At 50.1% G+C, this 27,849-nt stretch overlaps 1 protein-coding gene across 4 annotated transcripts in view; it reads right to left on the reverse strand.

Moving 5' to 3' along the window:
• Positions 1 to 17,633, reverse strand: part of CCDC15 (coiled-coil domain containing 15) — a 32,003-nt gene extending 14,370 nt beyond the window's left edge. For 3 of the 4 annotated variants that reach the window (XM_077839903.1, XM_077839899.1, XM_077839901.1), the window contains exons 1-8: positions 17,527 to 17,613; positions 16,553 to 16,784; positions 15,023 to 15,172; positions 13,784 to 13,993; positions 11,919 to 12,035; positions 9,070 to 9,234; positions 5,786 to 5,905; positions 1,217 to 1,320 (exon numbers count right to left, since the gene is read on the reverse strand). In XM_077839903.1, the coding sequence (XP_077696029.1) occupies positions 1,217 to 1,320; positions 5,786 to 5,905; positions 9,070 to 9,234; positions 11,919 to 12,035; positions 13,784 to 13,993; positions 15,023 to 15,172; positions 16,553 to 16,747 (1,061 nt within the window). In that variant the 5' untranslated portion in view covers positions 16,748 to 16,784; positions 17,527 to 17,613. Of the gene's footprint in view, positions 1 to 1,216; positions 1,321 to 5,785; positions 5,906 to 9,069; positions 9,235 to 11,918; positions 12,036 to 13,783; positions 13,994 to 15,022; positions 15,173 to 16,552; positions 16,785 to 17,526 lie in introns of all 4 variants that reach the window. The other variant, XM_077839900.1, reaches the window with a different exon arrangement.
• Positions 17,634 to 27,849: the final 10,216 nt, after the last annotated feature.

A 27,849-nucleotide genomic window follows, 5' to 3' on the forward strand; every position in this document is an offset into this window, starting at 1 on the left:
TAGAGTAAAGACTATATTTAATTGCAAATCAACATGTTTCAATGTCAAGTATCAGTGGGTAGCCGTGTTAGTCTGTATCCACAAAAACAACAAGGAGTCCAGTGGCACCTTAAAGACTAACTTGGAAAATCTCTCTTTACAGAAACTATTTAGTTTATCAAACAGAATGTTAAGAGTTGACATGGATCACAGTCTATGGGTCTATCTACATTGCAATCAAAGCTCTTGAGGACATAGCCAAGCTAGCTTTCATCTAGCTAGCTAGTAGTAGCGAAGCCCAGGCAGCTTGGGCTGCAGTAGCCCAACCAAGACACCGCTTATGTACTCTAACAGCTACATCACTGCAGTGCAGACATACCCTGTAAGTATCCACGCAGGGAGAAGCTAATAGTAGAGAGCTCATTAAACGTAGCAGACAAAAATCACCACATGCTCCAGTGGCTTGAAATTGAAACTAGACAAATTCAAACTGGAAATAGGAGTGCAAACTTTTCACAGTGAGAGTAAATAACCATTGGAACAACTTATCAAGGCAAGTAGAGGATTTGCTAAAACTTGAAGTCTTTAAATCAAGATCAGATGTCTTTTAAAAAGCTTCCATGCTAGTAAAGCCACAAGTTATTGGCCCTGATGCAGAAGTTACTCTGAAATTCTATGGCCTGGAAAAATCAAGAAAGTCAGACTAGATTATCACAATTGTCCCTTCAGGCCTTAAAATCTGTGAAATTTACGACAACTTTCTTTCAGTTGACTGTACATCAAAGGCAACATCTATAACAGGGGTGGCCATCCTGCAGCTCCGGAGCCACATGTGGATCTTCAGAAGTTAATATGTGGCTCCTTGTATAGGAACCGACTCCAGGGCTGGAATTACAGGCGCCAACTTTCCAGTGTGCTGGGGGTGCTCACTGCTCAACCTCTGGCTCTGCCACAGGCCCTGCCCCCACTCCACCCCTTCCCCTGAGCCTGCCGTGCCCTCACTCCTCCCCCTCACCCCCAGAGCCTCCTGCATGCCACAAAACAGCTGATCGGGAGGTGCAGGGAGGGAGGGGGAGGCACTGACCGGCGGGGCTGCCGCTGGGTGGGAGATGCTGGGAGCGGGGGCTGATGGTGTGGCTCTTTGGCAATGTACATTGGTACATTCTGGCTCCTTCTTAGGCTCAGATTAGCCACCCCTAACCTATAAAGAAATTCATGATTATTAGCAGATACCTACTTTGCAATTTTCTTCTGATGCTCTTTCTGCCTTTGCTGTTCCTTTACTTGTTCTCTCTCAATATCCATGAAGAGACGTCTGTATCTCAGGTACTGATTTTGACGCTGCAGGAAAGACGACATAGTCTTAAGAGGAAGGTGTCTTGGTGCAATATACAGCAGGACCTGGAAGTGGCACTGCAAGAACTCACACTGTGCACGTTATACTGTAAGAATTAAAGGAGGAAGGATTAAGTTTTGAGCTGAGAAGTCTCGTCAAATATCACACTGCATAAAAACCCAAAAAGGAAGACCCTGTGAAATCCACCACAGAGTTTACCTGTCTCCAGCTGCTGCAGATGGTCCTTCTGATGATAGAAAACAGATGTCTTGTCAGTAATCTTGTGCTCCCTGCCTACGAGTTTCTGCTTTCTCCTTAAGGGAGAATTAAAATGTTTCACTGCACGTGTTCCACAACTGAACGAAAGGTAGGAAGAAAGCTGTTACTGTTACTTTGCTCCTCTTCTCTCCAGCTACCTTGCAGAACTATGATCTTGGTACCAACATCTTCTACTGCAGGGGTTCTTAAACTTTTTGGCAGTGTGAGATCTTATTAGCAATATCATCTCATATTGCTTATGTTGTAAGGTATTTTTACTGGAGCTGGCCAATAGAAGAGTCCCCTTCCCCCCACGCCCAATCAGAAAATGGTGTTTCATTGAAATCAAAAAGCTTTCACTGGAACGTGCCAACTGATAGAAAAGTTTATCTGAATGGAAATGGAGGGCTTTGTTCCAATTTTCTTGTTTTGTTTCAACTTTTTAAAAAATTAACTATATTAAATTTAAAAGTTTTTCAATGTTTGGATATCACAGAAACAAATCATTTCAATAAAGTATTTCAGAATTTTTGTTCCATGGTAAATTTTGACTTCTCATCCTGATTGGAAATGAAATGAAATTTTGAAGTGTCAGACTTTCCCACAGGATGGAAATTCCATTTTTCCCGGTCACCTTTAAGTTTTGCCTTCTTTCAGTGTTATTTTATAGCTGCAGTGAGGTAGAGGAAGCACCATGTGACCAGCCAGCTCATTGACAACCACCAGCAAGTGAGCCATAGGCCACAGTTTGAGAACCTCTATACTCCTGATTGACCCACAGTGGGTCTCCCAAGACAACATTCATCTACCCGACCACGTGCACTCATAGTTCTTCCTCCATCCCCAAGACTTCTGTGAAAATGAAAGGATGGGGGGTAGCTCTCTTTTATGGACACCCAGCCAGCCAGCTATAAAATCCCTCTTAGTAGTTGTTCTCTACTTGCTTTACCTGTAAAGGGTTAAAAAGTCTCCCTGCATAGGTAAAAGGGAGGGGGCACCTGACCAAAAGAGACAATGGGAAGGCTAGAACTTTTTAAAATTGGGAAAAAACTTCCCCTTTGTCTGTCTGTGGTTGTTCCTCGGAGAGAGGGAACAGGGCATTGGGGATTGGTCCTGCTTTGAGCAGGGGGTTGAACTAGATGACCTCCTGAGGTCCCTTCCAAACCTGATATTCTATTGGAGGGAGGGATAGCTCAGTGGTTTGAGCATTGGCCTACTAAACCCAGGGTTGTGAGCTCAATCTTTGAGGGGGCCATTTAGGGATCTGGGGCAAAAATTGGGGATTGGTCCTGCTTTGAGCAGGGGGTTGGACTAGATGACCTCCTGAGGTCCCTTCCCACCCTGAGATTCTATGAGGGCAGCAACTATGCTGTAAGAAGCTTTGGGCCAGATCTGAAAAATCATTTGAATCAATCATATCTAGAAACTACTCATTTGAAACCCCCCAGATATGTAAGTAGATCAGGAAGTGTCTAGGAAGACACGATCAGGTTTATCTCTTTTTTTATTTCTTTATGGCTTGTAGACTCCTTTGTGCTAACCCCAAATGCTTTTGTTTTGCTTGTACCTTTAAACTGGACCTCAAGAAGGTTATTCTTGATGTTTAATCCTCGGAAGGGTTTTTTCTTTTGTTTTTTAAATCTAGCAATAGCCCGAGTTTCCAGATGTATTTTCTTTTTGTTTTTAATAAAAATTTACCTTTTTAAGAATAGGATTGGATTTGTGTGTCCTAAGAGGTTTATGCACATGTTTAATTAGCTGGTGGCAACAGTGGATTTCCCTTTCTTCTCTCTCACCTCTTCCCCGGAGGGGGTGTGTGAAAGGGCTTGAGGGTACACCCCACAGGAAGAAATTCCCCAGTGCGCCTTCTTGAGTTCTCAAAGGGGTTTTGCACTTGGGTGGTGGCAGCATCTACCAATCCAAGGTCAAAGAAAAGCTGTAACCTTGGGAGTTTAATACAAGCCTGGAGTGGCAAGTATTAATTTTTTAAAGTCCTTGCAGGCCCCCACGTTCTGCACTCGAAGTGCCAGAGTGCGAAAATCAACCTAGACAACTTCTGTTGTTGAATCTCTGAAAGAAGGGACATCTAGCATAAAGGAGGGCCTGTAGTGAGAAGCCAGAACCAGGTGTGTGGAAGATTTACATTACCCAGCCAAGGAGAGAGGAGGGGCTAGGGACATTTTTTCCTTCAACCCTTTCACATTTTCTATTCAAAATAAGAGACCACACGGTTTTAAGATTAGCCCTTTGTCTGATCAACCACAGGCCATGTGAAAAAGCCATGCCATCAACACCAGCAACAGCTGGAGCCTTATTAGGATCAGTGGTTTCACAGGGGAGACAAGCCCCGTATGTGTTGCTATATAAAGGGAAGTCTTTGCTGTAAAGGCTTCAGCCCCATCCATAGAATTCAAAGGGAAGAAAAAACCCATGGATGTACTAAGAGTGGAGAAAGCTTCTAGCTAAGCTCACATCCCATGCAGATTCATAAGTTTTAAGGCCAGATTGGACCATTAAGATAATCTAGTCTGATCTCTGGCATAACACAGGCCATAGAATTTCACCCAGTGATCAAGCCCATAACTTCAGGTTGAACTAGTTCATCTTTCACATGGGAAAGAAACCCTATACAGAGTCTAGAAATAGCTTCAGAACAGAGGTCTGCTGAGCATACATCAAATGTTGCACATGGCATAGAAATGCAAGTCAATGCTTCTTTGGTGGAGAACTGTTCCATGTACCTAAAAGAACTGGTTTCTAGGTATTTGATGCACTGCTATTTTCACAGTTTATATAGGATTTTCCTCCCATGTAGACCCTCTGCTAAGAGTTGAGATGACTGAACTTTTGGGTGATCATGAAGCTAGAAATAATGATGTGCAAGATACTGGCAGGCTTGCAATGGAGGAATCAAGCTTTAGGGTGTGAAAGAGAAAGGAAATGGGAGGCTGAGTGGGAGAGAGCAGTAAGCAGAGAGGAATGGGTGGAGGAACAAGTCAGAAGGGTTGATATTCAGAGGCGAGAGACCATTTGGAAGCCACCAAGGAAAGATTGTTTGGATCTCAGGGGGTTCAGTGCTTGTGAAGTAATTGATAAGAAGTTAAAATAATTTAAGAATAAAAGCAAATTGTTTATCATTTGAAGCTTAGGTATAAAATATGGCAAGGCCCACAAGTGAAAGAGGGAAATATTACATTCAAATAAGTGGACAGTGAAAGGGAATGGGTTGGGGGAAGCACCTACTAAAATATTCTCTCTTTTGGGTCTGCCAGGGGTTGTCATCATCCTAGGTCTTCTAGGCTGTAAGCTCAGCAAGGTATGGACTAGCATGATGCGTCTGATGCAGTGTCAATCACGTGGTCTGTACTTAATAGTTACTAAATATTAAGAGATAGCATGGCTCATCCTGTGTGTTGTACAATACCAAGCACACTGAGGGTGCTTCATAAAGACAGTGGTCACAGATTCATTGCATGGTACAATTAGAATTATTTTGTTACAATGGATGTTCTGTAAGAATTTTGCTGCAGAAATCCAGGTCAGTGCTACTGGGTTTGGCAGACCACAGAAACCTTTTTCCCCTACAGGTGGGTACTTTCTTTGCAACGCTGTACTCTGCGTGCTTTGCAGTTTGTCTGGATTCCAACATACATAAATGGAAAAGTAACAAGTTTTGCTTGTAGTTAAAGCCAGCCCTGTGTGTAAACGAATGAAAAACTTGCACAGGAGCCAGTTCCATAAACAATGACTTGGACCTCAGTAAAGGTCCAACAACAGAGAAATATCAATCCTCCCTCGCAACTAGAAAGACCCTAGAAAGAAGCCAAATGGCAAGAGAACAGAAATCCTCATGGGCTGAGCATACACTCTGCTCCTCTTGGACTGCAGCATTTCAGTGGTTTTGCATGTCTTTTGTGGCAGTGTACATGTTAAGTTAAGTGCTGGGATCCATGCAGGGATTATCTCACCCACCGAGACTACATAGTTATGGTTCCAACTGCCCCAGTGATTCCATGTATGAAGTCTACCAACAGCCTTAAGGGTGTTAATAAGTATTATACAGTATTGGCAGCTATGCCACCAGCTTTGATATATTATGCCAGTTTCTGGTGTTTCACAGTAAATAGCAGTGTCTCCTAACGTGCCCTGCTCTTGGTATAATTCAGATGCAGACGCTGAGAACAAAATAAGACTTTACACTATTTGACATACTTGTTTCTTGGTTTCTTCTCTGTCTATCCCAGGCCAAAGTACAAGGGGAGCTTGGCAATCAATGCTCAAACCTGAAGACGGGCCAGCAGGGTCTGACGCCTTCATTAATCCATTATAAACCTGAAAAAAAAAAATCAGTGGATCAAGACATGATTGGCCTCAGCACTTCAACAGAAGTTTTTTGACACTCTGGCTTATTGAAACTTTATAGGAGTAACACTGGCCTTTTGACTAAGTACACAAGATCTGTACACCATTCATACGAAACACACAATATCGGGCATTAACATTGCTGATAATTTTATGCATGGCACATAGGAAAGATCATTGGTGCCACTATTATTGTTCATAAAACATCTGCATTTCTACAATCAGGCATTTATAACACTGCCATTCAAGTTTTTTTGGACAGAAACCTCAGCTTGAAAGCAAACTGAAGTTTTATTCACGGCTATAATCATTTTTGGAAATTGAAGTTTCCCCACTTTAGCCCAGAAATTGTGCAATACCCTTACAGAGCTCTGTGCTCAACATATCTTTTTAAAAAAAAAAAACAAAACAAAACAAAAAACACACACACTCAACCTGTGGAACTCATTGCCAGAGATTATTGAGAAGGCGAGAAGCATAACTGGATTCCAAAAGAATTAAATAAGTTTATGGAGGACAGGTCCATCAATGGCGCTAGCCAAGATGGTCAGGAACACAATCCCATGCTCTGGTTGCTCCTAAACATCTGACTGCTGTAAACTGGGACTGGACAACACTGGATGGATCACTCAACAAATTGCTCTGTTGTATTCATTCCCTCTGAAGCAACAGGCACTAGCAACTGTCAGAAGACAGAATACTGTACATGGACCATAGATCTGAGCCGGTATGGCCACTCATGTTCTTATGTAATTAATGTGAAAATTAGTGGATGTTTTTGCACAGTACGATTTTTATTTTTTTTTTTAAACACAGGTATGTCTGACTTATTTTATTAGATATTCCCAGACAGAAATGTGTTAAGGATGCCATTAAGATTGAGATTCTATACTTATTATAAGGACAGAAATTACAAGAACATTGCAGTTATCCAAAACTGACAAATTAAAGACCTTAATTCTGAATGTCCTGGTGAAAAAGTATGAGAAATTCAAAACATTTGAAAACATGGAGATGCACAGGTAAGGTCCCCCAAAACCATACTTTTGACCCTGTAGCATCACTAGCACGAACTTCCCTTTTTTCCCCCCCATTCATACTTAAGATCTGATCCTGTAAACTTCTACTCAAGCAGATCACAGTTTGCAGAGTCATGCTTCCACATTGAAAGATGGGGATTTTTTGATCAAGGACTTTTAAGAGGTTTGTAGACATCTTAATAGGTAAAGCCATTGCACTCTTACAGTGGCCAAACCACTACCATCCTCCCCTCTCTCTTACGTTCTTTTTCCCTGTAAGGGCTCAGAGACATGTGTGTGTAAAGCCAGTTGTAAGTGTGACACTTTAGCCACAGGAGCCCTTTCAATACAAATAGAATAATTCCTTGGCTTAAGTTTCTATACACAGATACAATGTGTTCAGCTTCACTTGTCTAATTAGTGGCACACAGAATGCTAGTGAAGAAGAGATTCTTCAGCATGCCATCTGAAGAATCAGGTTTGGGAATGCGTATTTTTGTATGTTAATGAAGGTGACTAAAGTTTGCACAACCACTGACTGACTAAGGGGCAAAGCACTTGTGTGAGCACTCACCTATTACGGATGGATAAGTCTGTCTTGGAGTTTGCTTTTGCTCCCTCAGAGCATTACTATAGGAAAGCAGCTTTCTGCTTTACTTTGGGTGCGAGTGATAGTTAACTCTTACATGAACTCTGAACTTGGGTCCTGCCAGAAAGAATACTTTTCAGTTCATTCTTGACGCATATTTATTTGCGAAGTCAAGGCCACTTATGCATCAATTCGTCTTGCAAAACCACTGTTTAAGGATCAAAAACTGAATTTAGGGGGAATGGAGAACTTTGGTAGCTGGTAAAGGGACATAGCAAGAAAGGTGTGCAAATACTGCAAACAGCTACTTGCAAACTGTTCAGTTACATGTGCATATTCTTAGCTATATTCACTACTTTTTTTTTCTTTTAGTTTAACAAACATGTGTACCAGTGAATACTTGTTTACAATAATATTTTCAGGATGTGGAAGTCTCACAAATACTTAGGCAAATATTTGAAGCAGACAGAACTTGCTCAAACCCTCTTGCTTCAATATTTATAATCTAATCATGAATCAAAAATAAGAACATCACATGTCTAATATAACCATTCTTGGCACAAATAGTAAATACTCAAAAATGGGAGCAAACAATTTATAAGCAACCCATTGGGTGAAATGTTTGCATAAAGTATCAAATTCAAACAAATGTTTATATAAATACAGCTGCTTGCTTGAAAACAGAAAAAAAAAAATTCCAGTAATTAAATATGCTGTCACAAGTACCTGTCCCAGATTCACATGAAATATTCACCAGTAATCATGGGTTCAACTCCAGCCCAAAATGGCAGTGATAAAAAAAAATTAAACAGCCACTTGCTGTTTAGTGACTTGAGTGAATAGACACCCACATAAAAAAAAGTCACCACTACAAATGTCACTCTTTGCTATCAAGTTCAGCAGAGAGAGGTCAAAGTAGAAGTCTGAACTCTCATCTGAAGCCTAAAGTTCAGGTTAGGAGGTCATCTGGCAGGGCATCACCACTGCTCAGACAGTAGCTGTTCCGGAACAGCAGTCTTAAAGACCAGAAGCCTTAGAAGAGGGGTGGGCAACCTGAGCTTGAGAAGCAGCCAGAATTTACCAATGTACATTGCCAAACAGCCACAGTAACACGTCAGCCCCCCTGCCTCCCACCTACCAGCAGCCCTGCCAATCAGCGCCTCCCCTTCCCTCCCCATCAGCTGTTTCATGGCGTGCAGGACACTTGGAGGAGCTGGGGGGGGTGGGGGGGGAAGAGAGTGCGAGGGCATGGCAGGCTCAGGGGAGGGCGTGGGAAGGGGTGGAGTAGGGGCAGGGCCTGTGGCAGAGCCAGGGGTTGAGCAGTGAGCTCCCCCCAGCACACTGGAAAGTTGGCGCCGACCACTCTAGCCCTGGAGTTGGTGCCTATACAAGGAAGCACATATTAACTTCTGAAGAGCCTCCGGAGCCACAGGTTGGCCACCCCTGACTTAGAACAAGAATTAGGCATGCCAGGACTGGCTGACCCAGCCTTGGTCACATCAGGTCTGGGATTTTAGATGTCTTACTTTTCCAAATTCTAGTTTGTAGTACAAGTTGTCATCATCCTGCTCAGCCTGCTTTCTGGCTGTTGCCTGGTCTTGTAGTTCAGCGGGAAGGTCATGACGTCCTGCCAGAGGAAACTCCTCACACTCTTCTCCATGCACTGGAGTTGGCCTGCGAGACACTGGTTTCTGGGGAAACAAATGTGAGATTTAAACTTAACTACATTATTTCAATGCACGAGCAGCTCATGAATATAAGACCCCTGTAAGCTTTGGGTGTAAGAGCAACCTGAGGAAACTTGTTCTCTGGGTCAGTGGAGACTAGGCAGGTTGTAAAGGGGACATGCTCAAACGTCAGTAGAGGGGAATGAGCAAGGAATACTGCCACTGTAGATTCTAACTCGTGGACAATTTTGTCAACAGTGCAAAAGTGACCAGCTGGTGGGAATAAAGGAAGTGGTCTTCTGTGCATGTCATTTTGCAGTTGCAAGAGATGCAAACATTATAAAAAAAAAAAAAAGACAGCACTTGCTAATTGTTGCTACAGATTCTCTCAATACTTAGAACAGGAGCCATCTGCACCATCCATATTTGTGGTACAAACAGGAACTACCTGTGATATTTGCAAAGTAACCGTTGGCAAATACAGGGTGCTGTATGTGCAGGTTTTCTGGAGTCACATCAAGGTGTGCAGAACCTTGAGACCTCTCAGAAGAGAGGATATTTACCCTGCAATAACTATAAATATTTGAGATGTTGTAGTCAGTGTGGCTCCCACTGTAAGTGTACCTGAGATCAAAGTTTTATGAATAACAGTGTCTGCCAGGGTGGTGCGCACACACACTTTCTCCTGATGCTCCCATCTGAGGGCATAAAGGTCGGATAGCCACAAACTTCCCTTGGGTCCTTGCAATTCAAAGTCCATGGCTGTGGAGGATTCTGAAAAGCAGGGATGGGGAGCAGATCCACACAGATTACATCTCAACCAGCCAGTTACTGTAGGATAAGTAACGGATCTCTCTTCAAGAATGAGAGTGTGGATCCCACAGCAGGTGTCTGGCAAGCAGTGTGTCTTTTTTTTTTTTTTTGTCAAGCCAAAAGGTGGTGGGGGATCAAGTAACAGGCCCCCTGCCTGGGGACAGTAGGGCTCAGGCAGACTCTGTCCCCTCTCCTGGGGTTGTGTAGTAATTTTTGTTGTCAGAAGGGGACCGTGGTGCAATGAAGTTTGAGAATCCCTGCTCTACATGAAAGTGTTCATTTTCGAAGCCTTCTAAAACAAGTTGGGTCCTTTTGGGAAGCTAGGAACTGACAACCCCCCTTGCAATTTTCTAATGGTATAAAGCACTGGGTTTGGGGGGGGGGTCGGGAGAAGGGGGCGGGTCTTGCTAGGTCACATAACATCACATGGGAAGAATCCCATGCACCGCTACAGACTAGGGATCGAATGGCTCGACAGCAGGTCTGCGGAAAAGGACCTAGGGGTTACAGTGGATGAGAAGCTGGATATGAGTCAACAGTGTGCGCTTGTTGCCAAGAACGTCAATGGCATTTTGGGATGTATACATAGGGGCACTGCCAGCAGATCGAGAGACGTGATCGTTTCCCTCTATTCGACATTGGTGAGGCCTCATCTGGAGTACTGTATCCAGGTTTGGGCCCCATGCTACAAGAACGATGTGGAAAAATTGGAAAGAGTCCAGCGGAGGGCAACAGAAATGATTAGGGGACTGGAACATATGACTTATGAGGAGAGGCTGAGGGAACTGGGATTGTTTAGTCTGCAGAAGAGAAGAATGAGGGGGGATTTGATAGCTGCTTTCAACTACCTGAAAGGGGGTTCCAAAGAGGATGGATCTAGACTGTTCTCAGTGGTAGCAGATGACAGAACAAGGAGTAATGGTCTCAAGTTGCAGTGGGGGAGGTTTAGGTTGGATATTAGGAAAAACTTTTTCACGAGGAGGGTGGTGAAACACTGGAATGCGTTACCTAGGGAGGTGGTGGAATCTCCTTCCTTTGAGGTTTTCAAGGTCAGGCTTGACAAAGCTCTGGCTGGGATGATTTAGTTGGGGATTGGTTCTGCGTTGAGCAGGGGGTTGGACTAGATGACCTCCTGAGGTCCCTTCCAACCCTGATATTCTATGATTCTATGATAATATCAGGCCTTTTACTCATCATTTGGGCAGGACTGAATGTGGCCAGCCCTGAGCCTTGGGCTAGTGCCATTTTGGGAAGCAAACTCCACATTTTAAAAAGGAGGGGTATAGAAGGAAATGTTGATCTGGAAGGCTGATTTAAAAACAAAACACACCTCTCTCTCTCATGACAGCTATGTGATGCTGTTTGAAACGCTAGCCCTGGAAGTGGATAAAGAAGAAAGTGGCCTGAAGTCTCTCTCAACTGTTGGCTCTGCACGGCAAAAGGAGGTTGCTCATACAGAAGTGAAAAGCATTGAAATATCTGTTCTCTGTGTATTCAGGGCTGATGGGCAAGGAGGAGACATCTTTACTGTCACTATTCAGAGCAGGACTGTACTTTAATGGTGGTTTCAGTAAGTTTCTTTTCATGTGGTTTTCAGTGGAGCTTGCTTTACCTGAATAAATAGTAATAGGAGGGGAAAGAAAAAGTAACAGGACAGTCAAGGCACACTACTCTGTACAGTAAAGGTATGTCCTTGGCTCTCTCATCCCCAGTTAATTTACACATATGGGAAAATAATTAAGTGACAACAAGAACCCATTTTATTTTACTCTTTATTGAAAAGATCCACTGCACTGTGTGGTTGGCTGATTGGACAGGGCTCAGGATCTTCACACAATGCAGCAAATAATTTATGATCACAACTAGTGGCTGAGCTGAGTCAGCCCCCCACTTACGTTTCTGGTTGGGCTGACACCCCAGACGCCTCCTGGAAGTTCGGGCAGGCCTGCTCCTTTGGGCACTGTTTTGCAGGATGCTAGCCGGCGACGGACCTGTTTCATGGTTTTACTAAGCTGCCAGTAAGAAAGACACATCAACAAAGTGCTTACGGGTTCACAGTTTAGCGATAGCTTGCTGCTACAAACGAGAAAGCCAAAAGGTTCATTACAAGGTAGAAGACACCACATCTGAAAGTAGTCGTCACTCAAAGTGGCCAACATCATCTTGGCACTTTGCCTGAGGGTATAATCCAGCATCAGTTGCTTGACTGTTGGGAGTAATCCACTGACAGGTACGTGACAGGCAGCTGCAGTGCCTTGAAGGCATACCTCAACTCTAATCCATGGGACAGCTCTTGGTAAGAGAAAGGATTTCGTTTATGGCCAATTCACTCCTTGACCAATCTGTTATGATGGCCAGGGATGTGCCCCATTAATATATGATCACCAACAGTTTGTTTCATGTGCCTCAAAGCTGTCACAGCCTGACTTTGGTTCCCTCTGACTGTTTTAGATTTGGGCTTTGGGCCTAGACATGAGAAGTTCTAGATCTCATTCCTGCTACCCAATTACAGGTGCTGTGTGACTAGATCAGAGAAAAACCTGTGCTTTACTCCATTTAGCCCCAATTCTCTTACCACCAGTAACCTGTGCACGAGAGGGAGGAGGGATTTACCGCCCCCCTCTAAAATATCTGTTAGAAACCAGTACCAGAAGCTGGATGTCCACCTTGATCCAGATCTGAATGTCCTATGTGCTCATGTATATACTGACAGACAGACACAGACACTCAGTAACCTTAACCCAGGGTGGTGGTGGTTTCTTTTTTATTCTTGTTGTTTTAATATAAGCAGGTCTAAAGGCTTATGATACAGAAAGATACCATCATTATTAGAGAGGGTACTGAGCCAAAGCGCCAGATACCTCTAAACTTCACTGAATTTGCATTGGGAACTGAACTGTTAAGCTCAAGCACAGCCACGTGGGATGATAGTGAGCAATTTTTTAAACTGCAAAGATAAATCATAAGCATGGTTATGAACTTTGAAAAGGCAGCTAGCCCCCCTCCTCACACATTCCACAAGGCTGTAGTTATCTCACACCTTTGTTACTCAATATGCAGAATGTCAGTGGGGAGATGACTCCACCTAGTGCCTTCTACCCAGGGACACACACCAATAGGGAAGAACCTTTATTTTATGGAGGTTTTACTTCACTTCTTTGAAGATTTTTCACTAGCGGAAATGCAAGCATTCCCTTTAACTGATGATGGACCAAATTTAAGTACAGCATTCTCAATAGGGATACTTGTTGTTAGTTTTAATACTGACATTATGGCTAAATGGAACCTCAGCAGAATCAATAATCCAAAAAAAAGTCCCCTATATAATTGCTCTGTACTTTGCCACCACAAAGCACTGAATGTAAACACACAATGACATCCAGTGGATAAAAGAAGAGACTGGAGTAAAAACACAAAACATACCATCATCTTCCACCTTAGGAAGAGGTAAGTGTCATGAATGAGATGTACAAAAGGTAAAAGTAGGGTAAGAGAAGTAAAGCATTGTAATGTTATATTGTAATAACCCAGTTATAACAATACAACTCACACATGCTTCCCTTGTAATTCTAAGTGTCAGAGTACTCTACAAAGAGTTTACATTCACAATATGTAGGTGTTCTAGCTCATTTCTAAAACAGAGTGATTCTGTATCGCAGTTGGGGAAATTTTAATGTTATGTGTTACTGAAAATATGTTTTCATTCTGGGCACACAACAAATGGAGGTTGTGACGTTGTTGGCGGTCAGTAAACACTCACTGTGTTGGCTTGTTGATGGAATAACTGGCTTTGCTTCTCTCTTCCTTCTTCCTCCCAACTCACACAAAGCTGCTGCACAGGGATCAAGTTGGTACCAGAACTGCAAATGGCAGATGCCACATTACTTCGATACACACATGTATTCCTCTTGGGGGTCAAGTGCAGCGCAGAATCCGAACACTGCATCACAACAGAGCTTTCTTTTTCTGCCTGCAGTGATGGGGGGGAGGGGGGGAAGGGAGGAGAAAAAACCACACAAGTCCTGAACAACCATCTTACTGAAGTCACTCATTGAGTAAATCCACACATGTGTTGATCGTTTGCTGCACCAGGTGCTACCTGTGGAATTTTCATTCATGTGATGACAGAAAGGTAGCAGTAGCAGATGGATTTTTGAGGTTGCTGCTCCGCACTCAGGAGTTGCGTGCACCTGAAGGTTAGTGCCCCCTCAGATCACAAAGGTGACCCCTCATAGAACTGAACATGTGGATCAAGTTTAATAAAGGGAATTTCTGTGCTAACCTCCCTTCCTTGTTCATCCTCTCCTGCCAGAGTTCAAAGATACAAGCAGGGCAGAAAGTATGGATCTTCAGAGGCAATACTCTTTCGTCTTCTTCCCCTCCTCCTCTCCTGACAAGGCAGGGGAATGGGGAAGAGAGCAAGGAGCTAGCCCAGTCCAGCGACATGTAGCTCAAGCAGATTGCAGTCTGCAGTGGAGCAGTCAGAAGGCACTAGCTAGTAAGGTTCTAGAGATACTGCAGGTTGGAACATGCACTTGAGGAGGCTCATGCTCAACTACCAATACCTAAAAGATCCAAAATACGGAACTAGGGAAGCTCCCAACTAGTCACACACTAGTGTACAAGACTTAACAGTAGGAATCCTGCAAGGGTCGTATCTGTAATAGACACCTCAGCAATGGTTTTCAGTTGTGAGTGGGGGCGGGAAGAGGCCAGGGGGAAGGAGAGGAAGAGGAGGAGAGAATTCCCTACTGGTCTTCCCTAGAACATAGATCTCTGGACATTAAGTCTATGCAGGATGCCTAGAGTCAAAGCAGCTGTGGAAATAATTGCAAGTTTCCTGACTTTTCTCCAATTAAGAGTCAAGCCTTAAGATTGTATGAATAGCGGTTGTATTTACACAGGAATGCTTGCTTTTGAAGCAGTGTCACCATCTAAGCAAGGCTCCTGGTGTGAATCAGAGCAGATAGAGGCAGGTGACGATACAGGTTTTCCCTACCGCTTCACAGGATTTCTGGAGCTGCTGCTTTCTCCTCATCTTGATTTGCTGATTCACCCTCTGCTTCACTTCCCCCTGGAAGCGTTTCAGATTTTCCTCTTTTTCCTTTTGCTGCTCCTTTAGGTCCTCTTCAACCTGAAACGCTGAAGCCTGTAACAGGTTAAAGGAGATGTTCAAGTTAGCTTTTTCGCCATGCAGCTTCACTACAGCCTGGATTTCAGCTTCTCTCACTCTCTGGGACCTGTATATAAACCTACAGGCAAGCAGTATCTCTATGGAAAGGGATGTGTGTAAATGTTCTGGTTTAAAGATAAACACAATTAGTTAAAATTGTGAAAGTGTAACACAGATTGTTCTGTGAATCTAGTAACAGCTGCACAGATGGGTTGGGAAGATCATATTACAAAGTGGAAATCTTTACTTTCCCCCTTTAAAATGCATAATATAAAAAAGGAAAGAAAAGGGGCATATTTAATAAAGCCACTCGTGGGGCAATCAGACATGAAGCTGCTTTCAGAAAGACTGACAGAACCACAAAACCTGAATCAGAAAACTGAGGGTTGACATCCTTTGTGGTCTCCATTAAGCCCCAGTGCAAGTCCGACATCTGTCTTTCAACAACCTTTTCATGTACCCATCCCAGATCTGTTATAACATGTCAGGGAACTAACTTACAGGGCCAAAATAAAGCAAGACCTGCTCTTCTCAGTACTTTCACCATCGGATACAAAACAAACACTCACATAAATCAGCAATTTCAAGTCTCACTTGCACACGAGGGCCATTTGTCAAACAACATTAGTTTCAAATATGACTTAATAAATACCCTAAATTCAACATTAGCACCACACCAAGAGCAGGCATTCAACACCACAAACCCAAATTAGATAAATTGCAAGAAAACTCAGGAAAAGAACCTGGCATTTTCTTTTAGATTTACCTTTCTCCATGAAGCTCCATATATATAGTACGAAAATACATAAGTCACAGCACATAAAACCACAATAGCAGAACTAAGACTTGCCACTGTGGGATTTATTTTGTGGTTAGTTACAAAAAAAATGAACTTGTCTGCACATTTTCCAGAGTACTATAGATTGTCATCTTAAGGGTTTCTGCATTAACAACCCCTTAAGATGAAGGGAGCAGTTCAGGTCTCTCACAGGTATCATTTCATACTATCTGCAAACTCAGGAAAACAACGCTGCATTGGTTTACATTCAGGTCACCTTTTCTATCTTCACAACTATGAGTACTAGAAACAGAATTCAATAAAATAGATTCTGCAGCAAGGGAGGACTTTGGAGCTGTGGAATCGCAGAATACCGTGCCCATGACTATCAGACTTCTAGGGAAGAGTAGAGAAATAAGGAGCAAAAAATCAAGGAAGAACATTTAGAAGCTACAATCTGAACCCCAGCTGAGATTCCCACTCGGAGAGGATCTACTCCTGGCTTATCAGAGCTGACAAGGGAACAACCTGCAGAAAGCAAACAGCATAACAAGAAAGCATTCAGACACGGCACTCACGAAAGCAATGCTCTCCTCCAATCTGCCACCAGTTTGGGCGCTCTCCACCCAAACCCCCACAGGGGCCACACTCTGGTTCCTCTCAGCCAGTACCGCCTGGTTCACTGCCGCCCGCAGACACCTCGCTTTGTCCCCTACAGGCTGTCCCACTGCCATGCTCCGGGCACAGGGCTGCTGCTTCGCAGGTGACAGCATCCCAGTCACAGGGGAAGCCAGCCCCTCATCCACAGCCCTGTTCAAAGACAATGAAAACAGCAGCTCAAGAGAGAGATCTACGCAAAAGCAGTCCAGTGTCCCCAACCCCATCCCACTTCCACAGAAGTGGGCCTGCTGCCTGCCACAGACATCCCTATGCCAGCCCCAAACTAGCCCATTGCCCCCACTCCCACCCTACCCCAGTCACTCCCATCCCACAGCAACATAACCAATGCAGCACAAACCTGTCCCCACCAACCACCCTACCCCATTGCCCTAAACCAACCCTACCCAGCGCCCCCTGCCAGACACCCCCATTCCCCCCCCACAAAACAAACCCAGCACTGCCTGCCCGCACCCGTCACCCTACCCCACCAAGCGCCCCCGCCACACACCCCCATTCCCCCCCCACAAAACAAACCCAGCACTGCCCGCCCCCACCCATCACCCTACCCCACCCCCCTAAACCAACCTGATCCAGCGCCCCCTGCCACACACCCCCATTCCCCCCAAAAACAAACCCAGCACTGCCTGCCCGCACCCATCACCCTACCCCATCCCCCTAAACCAACCCGACCCAGCGCCCCCCGCCACACACCCCCATTCCCCCCCACAAAACAAACCCAGCCCTGCCTCCCCCACCCGTCACCCTACCCCACCCCCCTAAACCAACCCTACCCAGCGCCCCCCCCGTATTTCCTCCCCCCAAAACAAACCCAGCCCCTCCTGTCCGCGCCCGCCCCCCCCGGCCCCCAGCGCTGCCCCGCAGCCAGGCGCACCCGTCACCATAGCAATTCAGAGACACCCCCGCCCCGCGAAGGCTCCGCGCGCCCGGAAACAGCTTCCGCCAACCGCCACTTTGAATCCAGGCGCCCCTTCCGCCCAGCGCGCTCGCCCCGCCCCAGGACCCGCCCCTCCCGCCACGCTCCCGCCGGGACACGCCCCCAGGGGGTTTCCGCCGCGCGCGGCCGGGCTGGGCGGGGCCGTTGGCGGCTGCTGCGCAGGCGCCGTGTGAGCCGCAGGGCAGCCCCGGCCGCGGTCCCCAGGGGGCGCGGTGGCTGCTGGGCGAGCAGGGCGTGGCCGGGGACAGGTGCTGCCTCGCTGTGCAGTGCGCGGGGTGCCGGGATCCCGATGGGGAAGCGCGTCCCGGCAGAGGGCGCTGCAGCACCGCTCGTCCTAGCGTCACCCGACCAACCAAACACCTTCGCCCTGCCCGACCCCGCCCCTTTCCCCGGGCCACGCCCCTTTCTCCGAGCCGCGCCCCTTTCCTGGAGCCACGCCCCTTTCCCGGGGCATCCCCTTTCCCCACGCCACGCCCCTTCCCCGGACCACGCCTCTTTCCCAGGCCACGCCCCTTCCCGGGCCCAGGGGTCCCCGACCCTGCCCTGGGCGTAGCAGATTCCTACCCCCAGAAGACTGGCGGGCGCCAGACGCCCCGCCGCCCTCAAGCGGCCGCGGACAGGAGCGTCGCCGCCGCAATGCCGCCCGCGGGCACCGCGCTGGGGACCCCTGCCCCCGGCCCTACCCCGCTCACGCCATCCCCCCTCCCGCCGTCGCTGGCTCTCCCTCACCCACACTTTCTCCGGGCGGGGGCAGGGGGTTGGGGTGCAGGCTCTGGGCTTGGGGGTGGGGCCGAGGGGTTGGGAGGAGGCTCGGGGCGGAGCCTGGGGCAGTGGGTTGGGGTGCGGGAGAGGGTTCGGGGTCTGGGAGGGGCCCAGGGCTGGGGCAGGGAGTTTGGGTGCAGGAGGGGGGTCGGGGTTTGGGTGCAGGAGGGGGGTCGGGGTTTGGGCTCCGGGAGGGAGTTTGGGTGCAGGAGGGGGTTCGGGGTTTGGGCTCCGGGAGGGAGTTTGGGTGCAGGAGGGGGGTCGGGGTTTGGGTGCAGGAGGGGTTTCGGGGTTTGGGCTCCGGCAGGGAGTTTGGGTGCAGGAGGGGGTTCGGGGTTTGGGCTCCGGCAGGGAGTTTGGGTGCAGGAGGGGGTTCGGGGTTTGGGCTCCGCAGGGAGTTTGGGTGCAGGAGGGGGTTCGGGGTTTGGGCTCCGGCAGGCAGTTTGGGTGCAGGAGGGGGTTCGGGGTTTGGGCTCCGCAGGGAGTTTGGGTGCAGGAGGGGGTTCGGGGTTTGGGCTCCGGCAGGGAGTTTGGGTGCAGGAGGGGGTTCGGGGTTTGGGCTCCGGCAGGGAGTTTGGGTGCAGGAGGGGGTTCGGGGTTTGGGTGCAGGAGGGGTTTCGGGGTTTGGGCTCCGGCAGGGAGTTTGGGTGCAGGAGGGGGTTCGGGGTTTGGGCTCCGGCAGGGAGTTTGGGTGCAGGAGGGGGTTCGGGGTTTGGGCTCCGCAGGGAGTTTGGGTGCAGGAGGGGGTTCGGGGTTTGGGCTCCGGCAGGCAGTTTGGGTGCAGGAGGGGGTTTGGGCTCCGCAGGGAGTTTGGGTGCAGGAGGGGGTTCGGGGTTTGGGCTCCGGCAGGCAGTTTGGGTGCAGGAGGGGGTTCGGGGTTTGGGCTCCGGCAGGGAGTTTGGGTGCAGGAGGGGGTTCGGGGTTTGGGCTCCGGCAGGGAGTTTGGGTGCAGGAGGGGGATCGGGGTTTGGGCTCCGGCAGGGAGTTTGGGTGCAGGAGGGGGTTCGGGGTTTGGGCTCCGGGAGGGAGTTTGGGTGCAGGAGGGGGATCGGGGTTTGGGCTCCGGCAGGGAGTTTGGGTGCAGGAGGGGGTTCGGGGTTTGGGCTCCGGCAGGGAGTTTGGGTGCAGGAGGGGGTTCGGGGTTTGGGCTCCGGCAGGGAGTTTGGGTGCAGGAGGGGGTTCGGGGTTTGGGCTCCGGCAGGGAGTTTGGGTGCAGGAGGGGGTTCGGGGTTTGGGTGCAGGAGGGGTTTCGGGGTTTGGGCTCCGGCAGGGAGTTTGGGTGCAGGAGGGGGTTCGGGGTTTGGGCTCCGGCAGGGAGTTTGGGTGCAGGAGGGGGTTCGGGGTTTGGGCTCCGCAGGGAGTTTGGGTGCAGGAGGGGGTTCGGGGTTTGGGCTCCGGCAGGCAGTTTGGGTGCAGGAGGGGGTTTGGGCTCCGCAGGGAGTTTGGGTGCAGGAGGGGGTTCGGGGTTTGGGCTCCGGCAGGCAGTTTGGGTGCAGGAGGGGGTTCGGGGTTTGGGCTCCGGCAGGGAGTTTGGGTGCAGGAGGGGGTTCGGGGTTTGGGCTCCGGCAGGGAGTTTGGGTGCAGGAGGGGGATCGGGGTTTGGGCTCCGGCAGGGAGTTTGGGTGCAGGAGGGGGTTCGGGGTTTGGGCTCCGGGAGGGAGTTTGGGTGCAGGAGGGGGATCGGGGTTTGGGCTCCGGCAGGGAGTTTGGGTGCAGGAGGGGGTTCGGGGTTTGGGCTCCGGCAGGGAGTTTGGGTGCAGGAGGGGGTTCGGGGTTTGGGCTCCGGCAGGCAGTTTGGGTGCAGGAGGGGGTTCGGGGTTTGGGCTCCGGCAGGCAGTTTGGGTGCAGGAGGGGGTTTGGGCTCCGCAGGGAGTTTGGGTGCAGGAGGGGGTTCGGGGTTTGGGCTCCGGCAGGCAGTTTGGGTGCAGGAGGGGGTTCGGGGTTTGGGCTCCGGCAGGGAGTTTGGGTGCAGGAGGGGGTTCGGGGTTTGGGCTCCGGCAGGGAGTTTGCGTGCAGGAGGGGGATCGGGGTTTGGGCTCCGGCAGGGAGTTTGGGTGCAGGAGGGGGTTCGGGGTTTGGGCTCCGGGAGGGAGTTTGGGTGCAGGAGGGGGATCGGGGTTTGGGCTCCGGCAGGGAGTTTGGGTGCAGGAGGGGGTTCGGGGTTTGGGCTCCGGCAGGCAGTTTGGGTGCAGGAGGGGGTTCGGGGTTTGGGCTCCGGCAGGCAGTTTGGGTGCAGGAGGGGGTTCGGGGTTTGGGCTCCGGCAGGGAGTTTGGGTGCAGGAGGGGGTTCGGGGTTTGGGCTCCGGCAGGGAGTTTGGGTGCAGGAGGGGGTTCGGGGTTTGGGCTCCGGCAGGCAGTTTGGGTGCAGGAGGGGGTTCGGGGTTTGGGCTCCGGCAGGCAGTTTGGGTGCAGGAGGGGGTTCGGGGTTTGGGCTCCGGCAGGCAGTTTGGGTGCAGGAGGGGGATCGGGGTTTGGGCTCCGGCAGGCAGTTTGGGTGCAGGAGGGGGTTCGGGGTTTGGGCTCCGGCAGGGAGTTTGGGTGCAGGAGGGGGTTCGGGGTTTGGGCTCCGGCAGGCAGTTTGGGTGCAGGAGGGGGTTCGGGGTTTGGGCTCCGGCAGGCAGTTTGGGTGCAGGAGGGGGTTCGGGGTTTGGGCTCCGGCAGGCAGTTTGGGTGCAGGAGGGGGATCGGGGTTTGGGCTCCGGCAGGGAGTTTGGGTGCAGGAGGGGGTTCGGGGTTTGGGCTCCGGGAGGGAGTTTGGGTGCAGGAGGGGGTTCGGGGTTTGGGCTCCGGCAGGGAGTTTGGGTGCAGGAGGGGGTTCGGGGTTTGGGCTCCGGCAGGCAGTTTGGGTGCAGGAGGGGGTTCGGGGTTTGGGCTCCGGCAGGCAGTTTGGGTGCAGGAGGGGGTTCGGGGTTTGGGCTCCGGCAGGGAGTTTGGGTGCAGGAGGGGGTTCGGGGTTTGGGTGCAGGAGGGGTTTCGGGGTTTGGGCTCCGGCAGGGAGTTTGGGTGCAGGAGGGGGTTTGGGGTTTGGGCTCCGGCAGGGAGTTTGGGTGCAGGAGGGGGTTCGGGGTTTGGGCTCCGGCAGGGAGTTTGGGTGCAGGAGGGGGTTCGGGGTTTGGGTGCAGGAGGGGTTTCGGGGTTTGGGCTCCGGCAGGGAGTTTGGGTGCAGGAGGGGGTTCGGGGTTTGGGCTCCGGCAGGGAGTTTGGGTGCAGGAGGGGGTTCGGGGTTTGGGCTCCGGCAGGGAGTTTGGGTGCAGGAGGGGGTTCGGGGTTTGGGCTCCGCAGGGAGTTTGGGTGCAGGAGGGGGTTCGGGGTTTGGGCTCCGCAGGGAGTTTGGGTGCAGGAGGGGGTTCGGGGTTTGGGCTCCGGGTGGGAGTTTGGGTGCAGGAGGGGGTTCGGGGTTTGGGCTCCGGGAGGGAGTTTGGGTGCAGGAGGGGGTTCGGGGTCCGGGCTCTGGCCAGGAGGCGCTTACCTCAGGCAGCTTGCGGAAGCGGCTGTATGTCCGGCAGCGGCTGCTAGGCTCACGAGCGACCAGGTGGCTCTGCGGCTACCCCTGCCTGCAGACACCGCCCCCGGAGCTCCCTTGGCCGCGGTTCCCCATTCCCAGCCAATGGGCGCTGCGGAGTTGGCGCTCTGGGCGGGGGCAGTGCGCATGCCGTCCGCTTCCAGGAGTGGCATTGAGCCAGGGCAGGCAGGGAACCTGCCATAGCCCCGCTGCGCCGTTGGACTTTTAGCAGCGTAAAATCTCCCGGATTGGCTTTAGTAGCCTCCGGGAGATCAAGCCCAATTCCAGGAGACTCTGGGCCAAACCGGGGGAGGGTTGGCAACTCTAGTGGGCCTCAGGCCGCCTGTCAGAGTGGGAGCCGCCTGTGCAAGTTCCCCAGACCAGTGACAAGGGTGACCTGGGGGCAGTGAGTGGAGCCTGCCAGGCAGCCCCAGACCAGGCCTCAGGAATGCTGCTCTGGCTCTGGTGCTCTGCTGCTCTGCTCTGGCTCTGGTGGCTGGCTAGTGGTCACTTATGTCAAATGCACAGCATATTGGGCCTGTGCCCAGCTCCTTCCCCTGGATTGGTGGGCAACTTAGAGCTCACGCCAAAGACAGCTGTCAGCCAGTCCTAGAGTAAAAAAGCTATGGGTTTATTAACTAGGAAAAGGCAATGGGAGTGTTACGGAAAGGTGAAAGCAGCCAACACGTCAGCACCAATGAATCACAGGCTATGGTTCCAAAGAGTGACAGAGATGTAGTAACCTGTCTGTTGAATGCCTTTTAGGGCTAACCATGGTTGACCTGGGGATCTCTGCTTTTATTTCTTAGCCCTTGTGACAGTCCAAACAGCAAAGAGATAACTTTCTTCTTGTGAGCATCTTTACCTGTCTTTCCCCCAGAGTTCAAAGCCATGGGACAAATACTCCTGCACGTAACTTCTTTGTGGGTGGATGGGGCAATCAACAAAGTTCTTGTCCTACAATGCCCCATTTAGTTTTGATAGCCCTTCTTTGTGGGTGGGTGAACCACTCTTCCTGCCCAGATGCACAGATTCGGAGTAGGCATTTTTAAAACTATAAAGTAAAACTTCTATATTACCTTAGCACGGGATACAGACATTACAAGTAAGATTAATGCACACAGCAACTTACAAGAATTTCTGTGAATCTAAACACTCAACACATCTGCACAAGTCTAACACTTTCTTGAACAATATTAATATACAGGTGAGCTGGTCTGAATCCAGCTATGACACCTACAGCATTGTCAAGAGCTGGCACCTGGTTTACTGGCATCATGGGGGCAGCTGAAGGGATGGGGTGCAAGGAGTAGCAGCTGATCTTCGGGCATCATGACCGTGTGCAGGGGTACTGGGGAGGAGGAGTGCTGGCTGTACCAGCCCAGCCATAATGGAAGCTGGTTTTGGGGATCTCAGGCCTAACTCACAGAAACAGCCTGAGGCTGATGCCCAGTGTGGAAAATTTTAGCCTGAACATTTAAAGTTTAGCAAAGATTAACAACTGAAAAGAGCATCTTATAGCGGGAGATGCTGGTGACATCACTAGTGGATGGTGCCACCAGCCCTGCCTGTAATGAGCCTTTTTATCTGGTACTGCTAGCTAGAAGCCTGTGCTGGCTCACAGGTGTAATTTGTAAAGTTGTGTGGGTCCCCCCCCCCGCCCCAAAAGAGAGAATTTAAAAACTGGACAATAGCAGTCAGCCCATGACTTCAAGTGACTGAAGCTGGCGATAATCTCAACAAACAGAGCTGCTTCCAGCTTGCTCAAAGCATTTGGGGCTTCAGAGAGACAAGGTGGGTACAGAAGTTGGTCCAATAAAAGATATTACCCTCACCCCCTTATCTAATATCTTGGGACCAGCATGGCTACAACAACACTGCACACACAGAGTGACAGTCCTAGAATCTTATTAAATAGCTAAATGCGTCTATGTAGGGTTTCTATCTAGACAACATAGACAAGGCTTAAGGTTCATGGTGAGCCATGAGAGGTCTCCTTAGAGGCCCACGTGGCTCCCCACCGCAGAGTTCAGTGCACACAGGCATGGGGACAGTGCTGCTCGACCCCCAGTAGTACCACCCAACCTCTGTCTCCCAGATTCCCCCAAGTCAGGTGGAGCAGGGCTCCCTTCTTCAGAATCACCACATTTTGTAAAGGCTGTTCTTTGCTCCCTATGACCCCCCTAATCCACATGAAGGGAGGCTCCCCCTCTCTCTTGAGCTGCTGGATGGCGAGATCTTGATTGTTCAGCGACCAGTCGCACTTGTAGCTCTAGCTTCCTGCATGACAGAGGATGGGTCTGGATCTGCAAGTGCCGTGACACACTGGGCTCAGGGCCTTCTGCAGTTACCACATACAACCATGGCAATGTAGCATGTTCTCTTTCCTACCACTGAATTGTGGAGCTGTGCACTAGATCCCAGATCCCACATCTCAGCTATGGAACTGAGCCACACTTCAATCCTGCAGTGGGGACCTTTGCTAACTAGTGGCAAATAGGGAATTTGGAATTTATGGGAAAGCAGTGACACCTAGTGGTCATTTAAGTAACCACAGGTTTCCTCATTCACAAGCAGCAGCATCTTGGGCTGTAAGAAAACTCATGCTCAAATAAATTGGTTAGTCTCTAAGGTGCCACAAGTACTCCTTTTCTTTTTGCGAATACAGACTAACACGGCTGTTACTCTGAAACCCAAATAATGTGAGACTCATGATACAACCAAGGACCTGGCGACACTGTGAACTAGCTTCCCTAATGCAGAAACAGAGAAATGCCAATTAAGCAGCTCACACGTTCTGTGTTTTAAGACAGACCTGTTTGCCAACTTCTGCTTGGGTAGGTCTGTGGTTTGGAGTGTGTTAACATCATACAGGGAAATCTTATAACTTCACATACCATGTTGGCACCCATATTTTACCAGGGCAAATATGACCCAAAAATTATGAGTTTGCAAATGATACCTTAAAAGGCATACTTAAGAAAATTAGGACAGCCAGACTGGGTCAGACTAATGTAGCCCAGTACCTGTCTTCCCACTGTGGCCAGTCTGAGGTGCTTCAGAGGGAATGAACAGACCAGGCAATCATCAAGTGATCCACACCCTGTCATCCACTCCCAGCTTCTGGCAAACAGAGGCTAGGGATGCTCATACCATGGAATTGCATCCCTGCCCATCCTGGCTAAGAGCCATTGATGGACCTATCCTCCATGACATCTTCATACAAAGATTATTACAATAGTGCATAAAGTATCAAGACAGGGATACATTCTGTCACAGGTCCCAACCTTGTATATACTACAAAATTAATGCAGACAAGCCTTCATTTCCTGACTATTAAGGCAGCATCAGGACACACCCACCACTCAAGAAAGTTAAAGACAAAATCTCAAACATTCATGGCCATCTTCATGTTGCCTCCTGCACAGTCATTAACGCACTGATGTGTTCCCCAAGGGCCCACTTACCCCTCTAACAGGAACTGGAGGGCTGTGTGCACCCGACGTCATCCCAGGTCACAGCAGACAATCTAATGGTCCTTTCCGGCCTTACCCGCTACGAAACCTGCGCTTTAGTGCAGAACCTCGGCAGCATCACACAGAACAGCCTGGCACCCATGCAGCATTTCAGCAGCCGGATTGGTGAGAGCATGAGGCGGGTCAGGACGACACCCGAACCCCTGGGAACTCTGAGGACGCCAAGGACAGGGAGGCTCCAGCTCAGACACAGTGTGACAAGCTCACAAACCGGAAGGGAGGCATCTGCAAGGCTTTCCCCAAAGGGCTGGGGGGGGGGTGACTTTGATTTGTTGACACTACTGCTAGCAGAGGGCAGCTCTGCAGCGGGAATCCAGCACCCTGATTTTCCATTTTAAAGGGTGCCCGAGTCAGGCAGCAGTTCCTAGCAAATGCCCCTGAGCAGGAGAGCGAGGAGCCATGTTTGCAGGTATGGCTCTCTGCTTCCCTCTGCCTCTCTCTTCTGCTTGAGCTACTTTCTTGCTTCTCTCCAGTTTCCCGTACTTTGCCCACACACACTTGGCCAAACTTCCTGTTCGCCAACTCTGGGGTAGCGTTGACCTCTCCTTTTTTCCCACTCTGCCAGCTTTAAGTGCCACGGACCACTCTGTGACCGACACTTCTTTCCTCTTCCTCTCAAAGGGATATCACTCAGACCACACTGGGCCTGAGTCTGTCTCACTTGCAGTCTTTTATGCCGCCTTCACGTCCTTGACTCCTAGCTGACACCAGATGGGTGGGAGGAGAACTAAAAGACTTGTACAGGATTTCCCCCATTGCCACATGCCAAGCTTGAGGCTAAGAAGGACCTTATGCAGCCTCTAGTGATTCCTCTGCTCCAGGGCAGTGCCCCATCCAAAAACATCCAGTTTTCAACAGGCGCGCCTCGTCAAAAAGGGAGTCTGGCGGTTCCAGTCAGCACTGCTGACCAGGCTGTTAAAAGTCCAGTCGGCAGCACAGCAGGGCTAATGCAGGCTTCCTGCCTGCCCTGGCTCCACAAAGCTCCCGGAAGCGACCGGCATGTCCCTGCGGCCCCTAGGCACAGGTGCAATCAGGGAAGCTCCACGCACTGCCCCTGTCCCAGCACCGCCTCCACAGCTCCTATTGGTCCTGAACCGTGGCCAATGGGAGCTGTGGGATGGCACCGGCGGGCGCAGGCATCATGCACCGTGCAGCGCCACCTGCCCATACCTCCACCTATGGGCCGGACATGGCGGCCACTTCCCAGAGCAGCGTGGAGCCAGGGAGCCTGCCTTAGCCCTGCTGTGCTGCCAACCGGGAGCCGCCTGAGCTAAGCGCTGCCTGGCCGTAGCCCACACCCCGAACCCCAGGTCAGAATTCCCTCCTGCACCCAAGCACCCTACCAGACCCTGCACCTGCTCCCGCACCCCAACCCCCTCCTGCTCAAGCCCTGAGGCCCCTCCCACATCCAAACTTCCTCTTGGAACCCTCATCCCAAACTTCCTCCCTCCCATACCCCAACCCCCTGCCCCAGCCCCGAGCCCCTTCCTGGAGCCCACACCTGCACCCCCTACTGCACCCCAACTCCATGGGCCCTGCCCCAGCCTGGAGCCCCCTCCCACACCCTTAACCCCTCATTTCTGGCCCCATCCCGGAGCCTGCACCCCCAGCTGGAGTCTTCACCCCATCCCGCATCCCAATCCCCTGCCCCAGCCCAGTGAAAATGAGTGAGGGTGTGGGAGACTGAGCAATGGAGGGAGGGGGCTGGAATGAGTGGGGGCAGGGCTGTAGAGAAGGGGTGTGGCCTCAGGGCAGGGGGTGGGGCAAGGGTGTTCAGTTTTGTGCAATTAGAAAGTTGGCAAGTCTACCCATCCATTGTTCCAAAATCACCTCAAGATGGGCACAGCCCAGGCTGGACTGATCTTGCTGATGCTTGCTTGTGGTTTGGCTTTGGATTCATGGCCTGCCAAAACGTGGAGGTATGGGGCCATGTCCTGGCCTTGTTATCTAAGCACCACAGACTTTCTGAGGCCAGGTAGGGGAAGCGGCTTGGGGAAGGGGCTGGAACTGTGCAAGGCCCTGCAGCTGTGCCCCTTGGGGCAGGTTTCGGCAACCCTGTATGTGTGTAATATGCTTTGGGATGAAAATGCCTCATCACGGCATCCAGGGGGGCTGGAACAATGTGTACAGTGGGAGTGCTGAGAGACATTGAACCAAACTGTAAACCCTGGGCATGATGGAAACCACTTCAAGCCAGGGGGTGCAGCACCCCTAGTTCCAGCACCTATGACTGTGTCTCTTTGATGTCTCTGCTCATGGCTAGGGGGCGATGCATTGGGCAGAGAGGGAAGATTATTTGCACATTCTTGGATTACAATTCACCACTCAGCAGGTGGACCTAACAAATCTTCATTAAGGCAAAGCTCATAAGAAGTGATCAGTTACTTACAAGTGGAAAGCACATCAGGATGGTCTCACGATGATCACATCCAGCACCGGCCAACACACAGCTTCAGCTTC

This window comes from Eretmochelys imbricata, chromosome 22, assembly GCF_965152235.1.
Source record: "Eretmochelys imbricata isolate rEreImb1 chromosome 22, rEreImb1.hap1, whole genome shotgun sequence".
Classification (NCBI taxonomy): domain Eukaryota; kingdom Metazoa; phylum Chordata; order Testudines; family Cheloniidae; genus Eretmochelys; species Eretmochelys imbricata.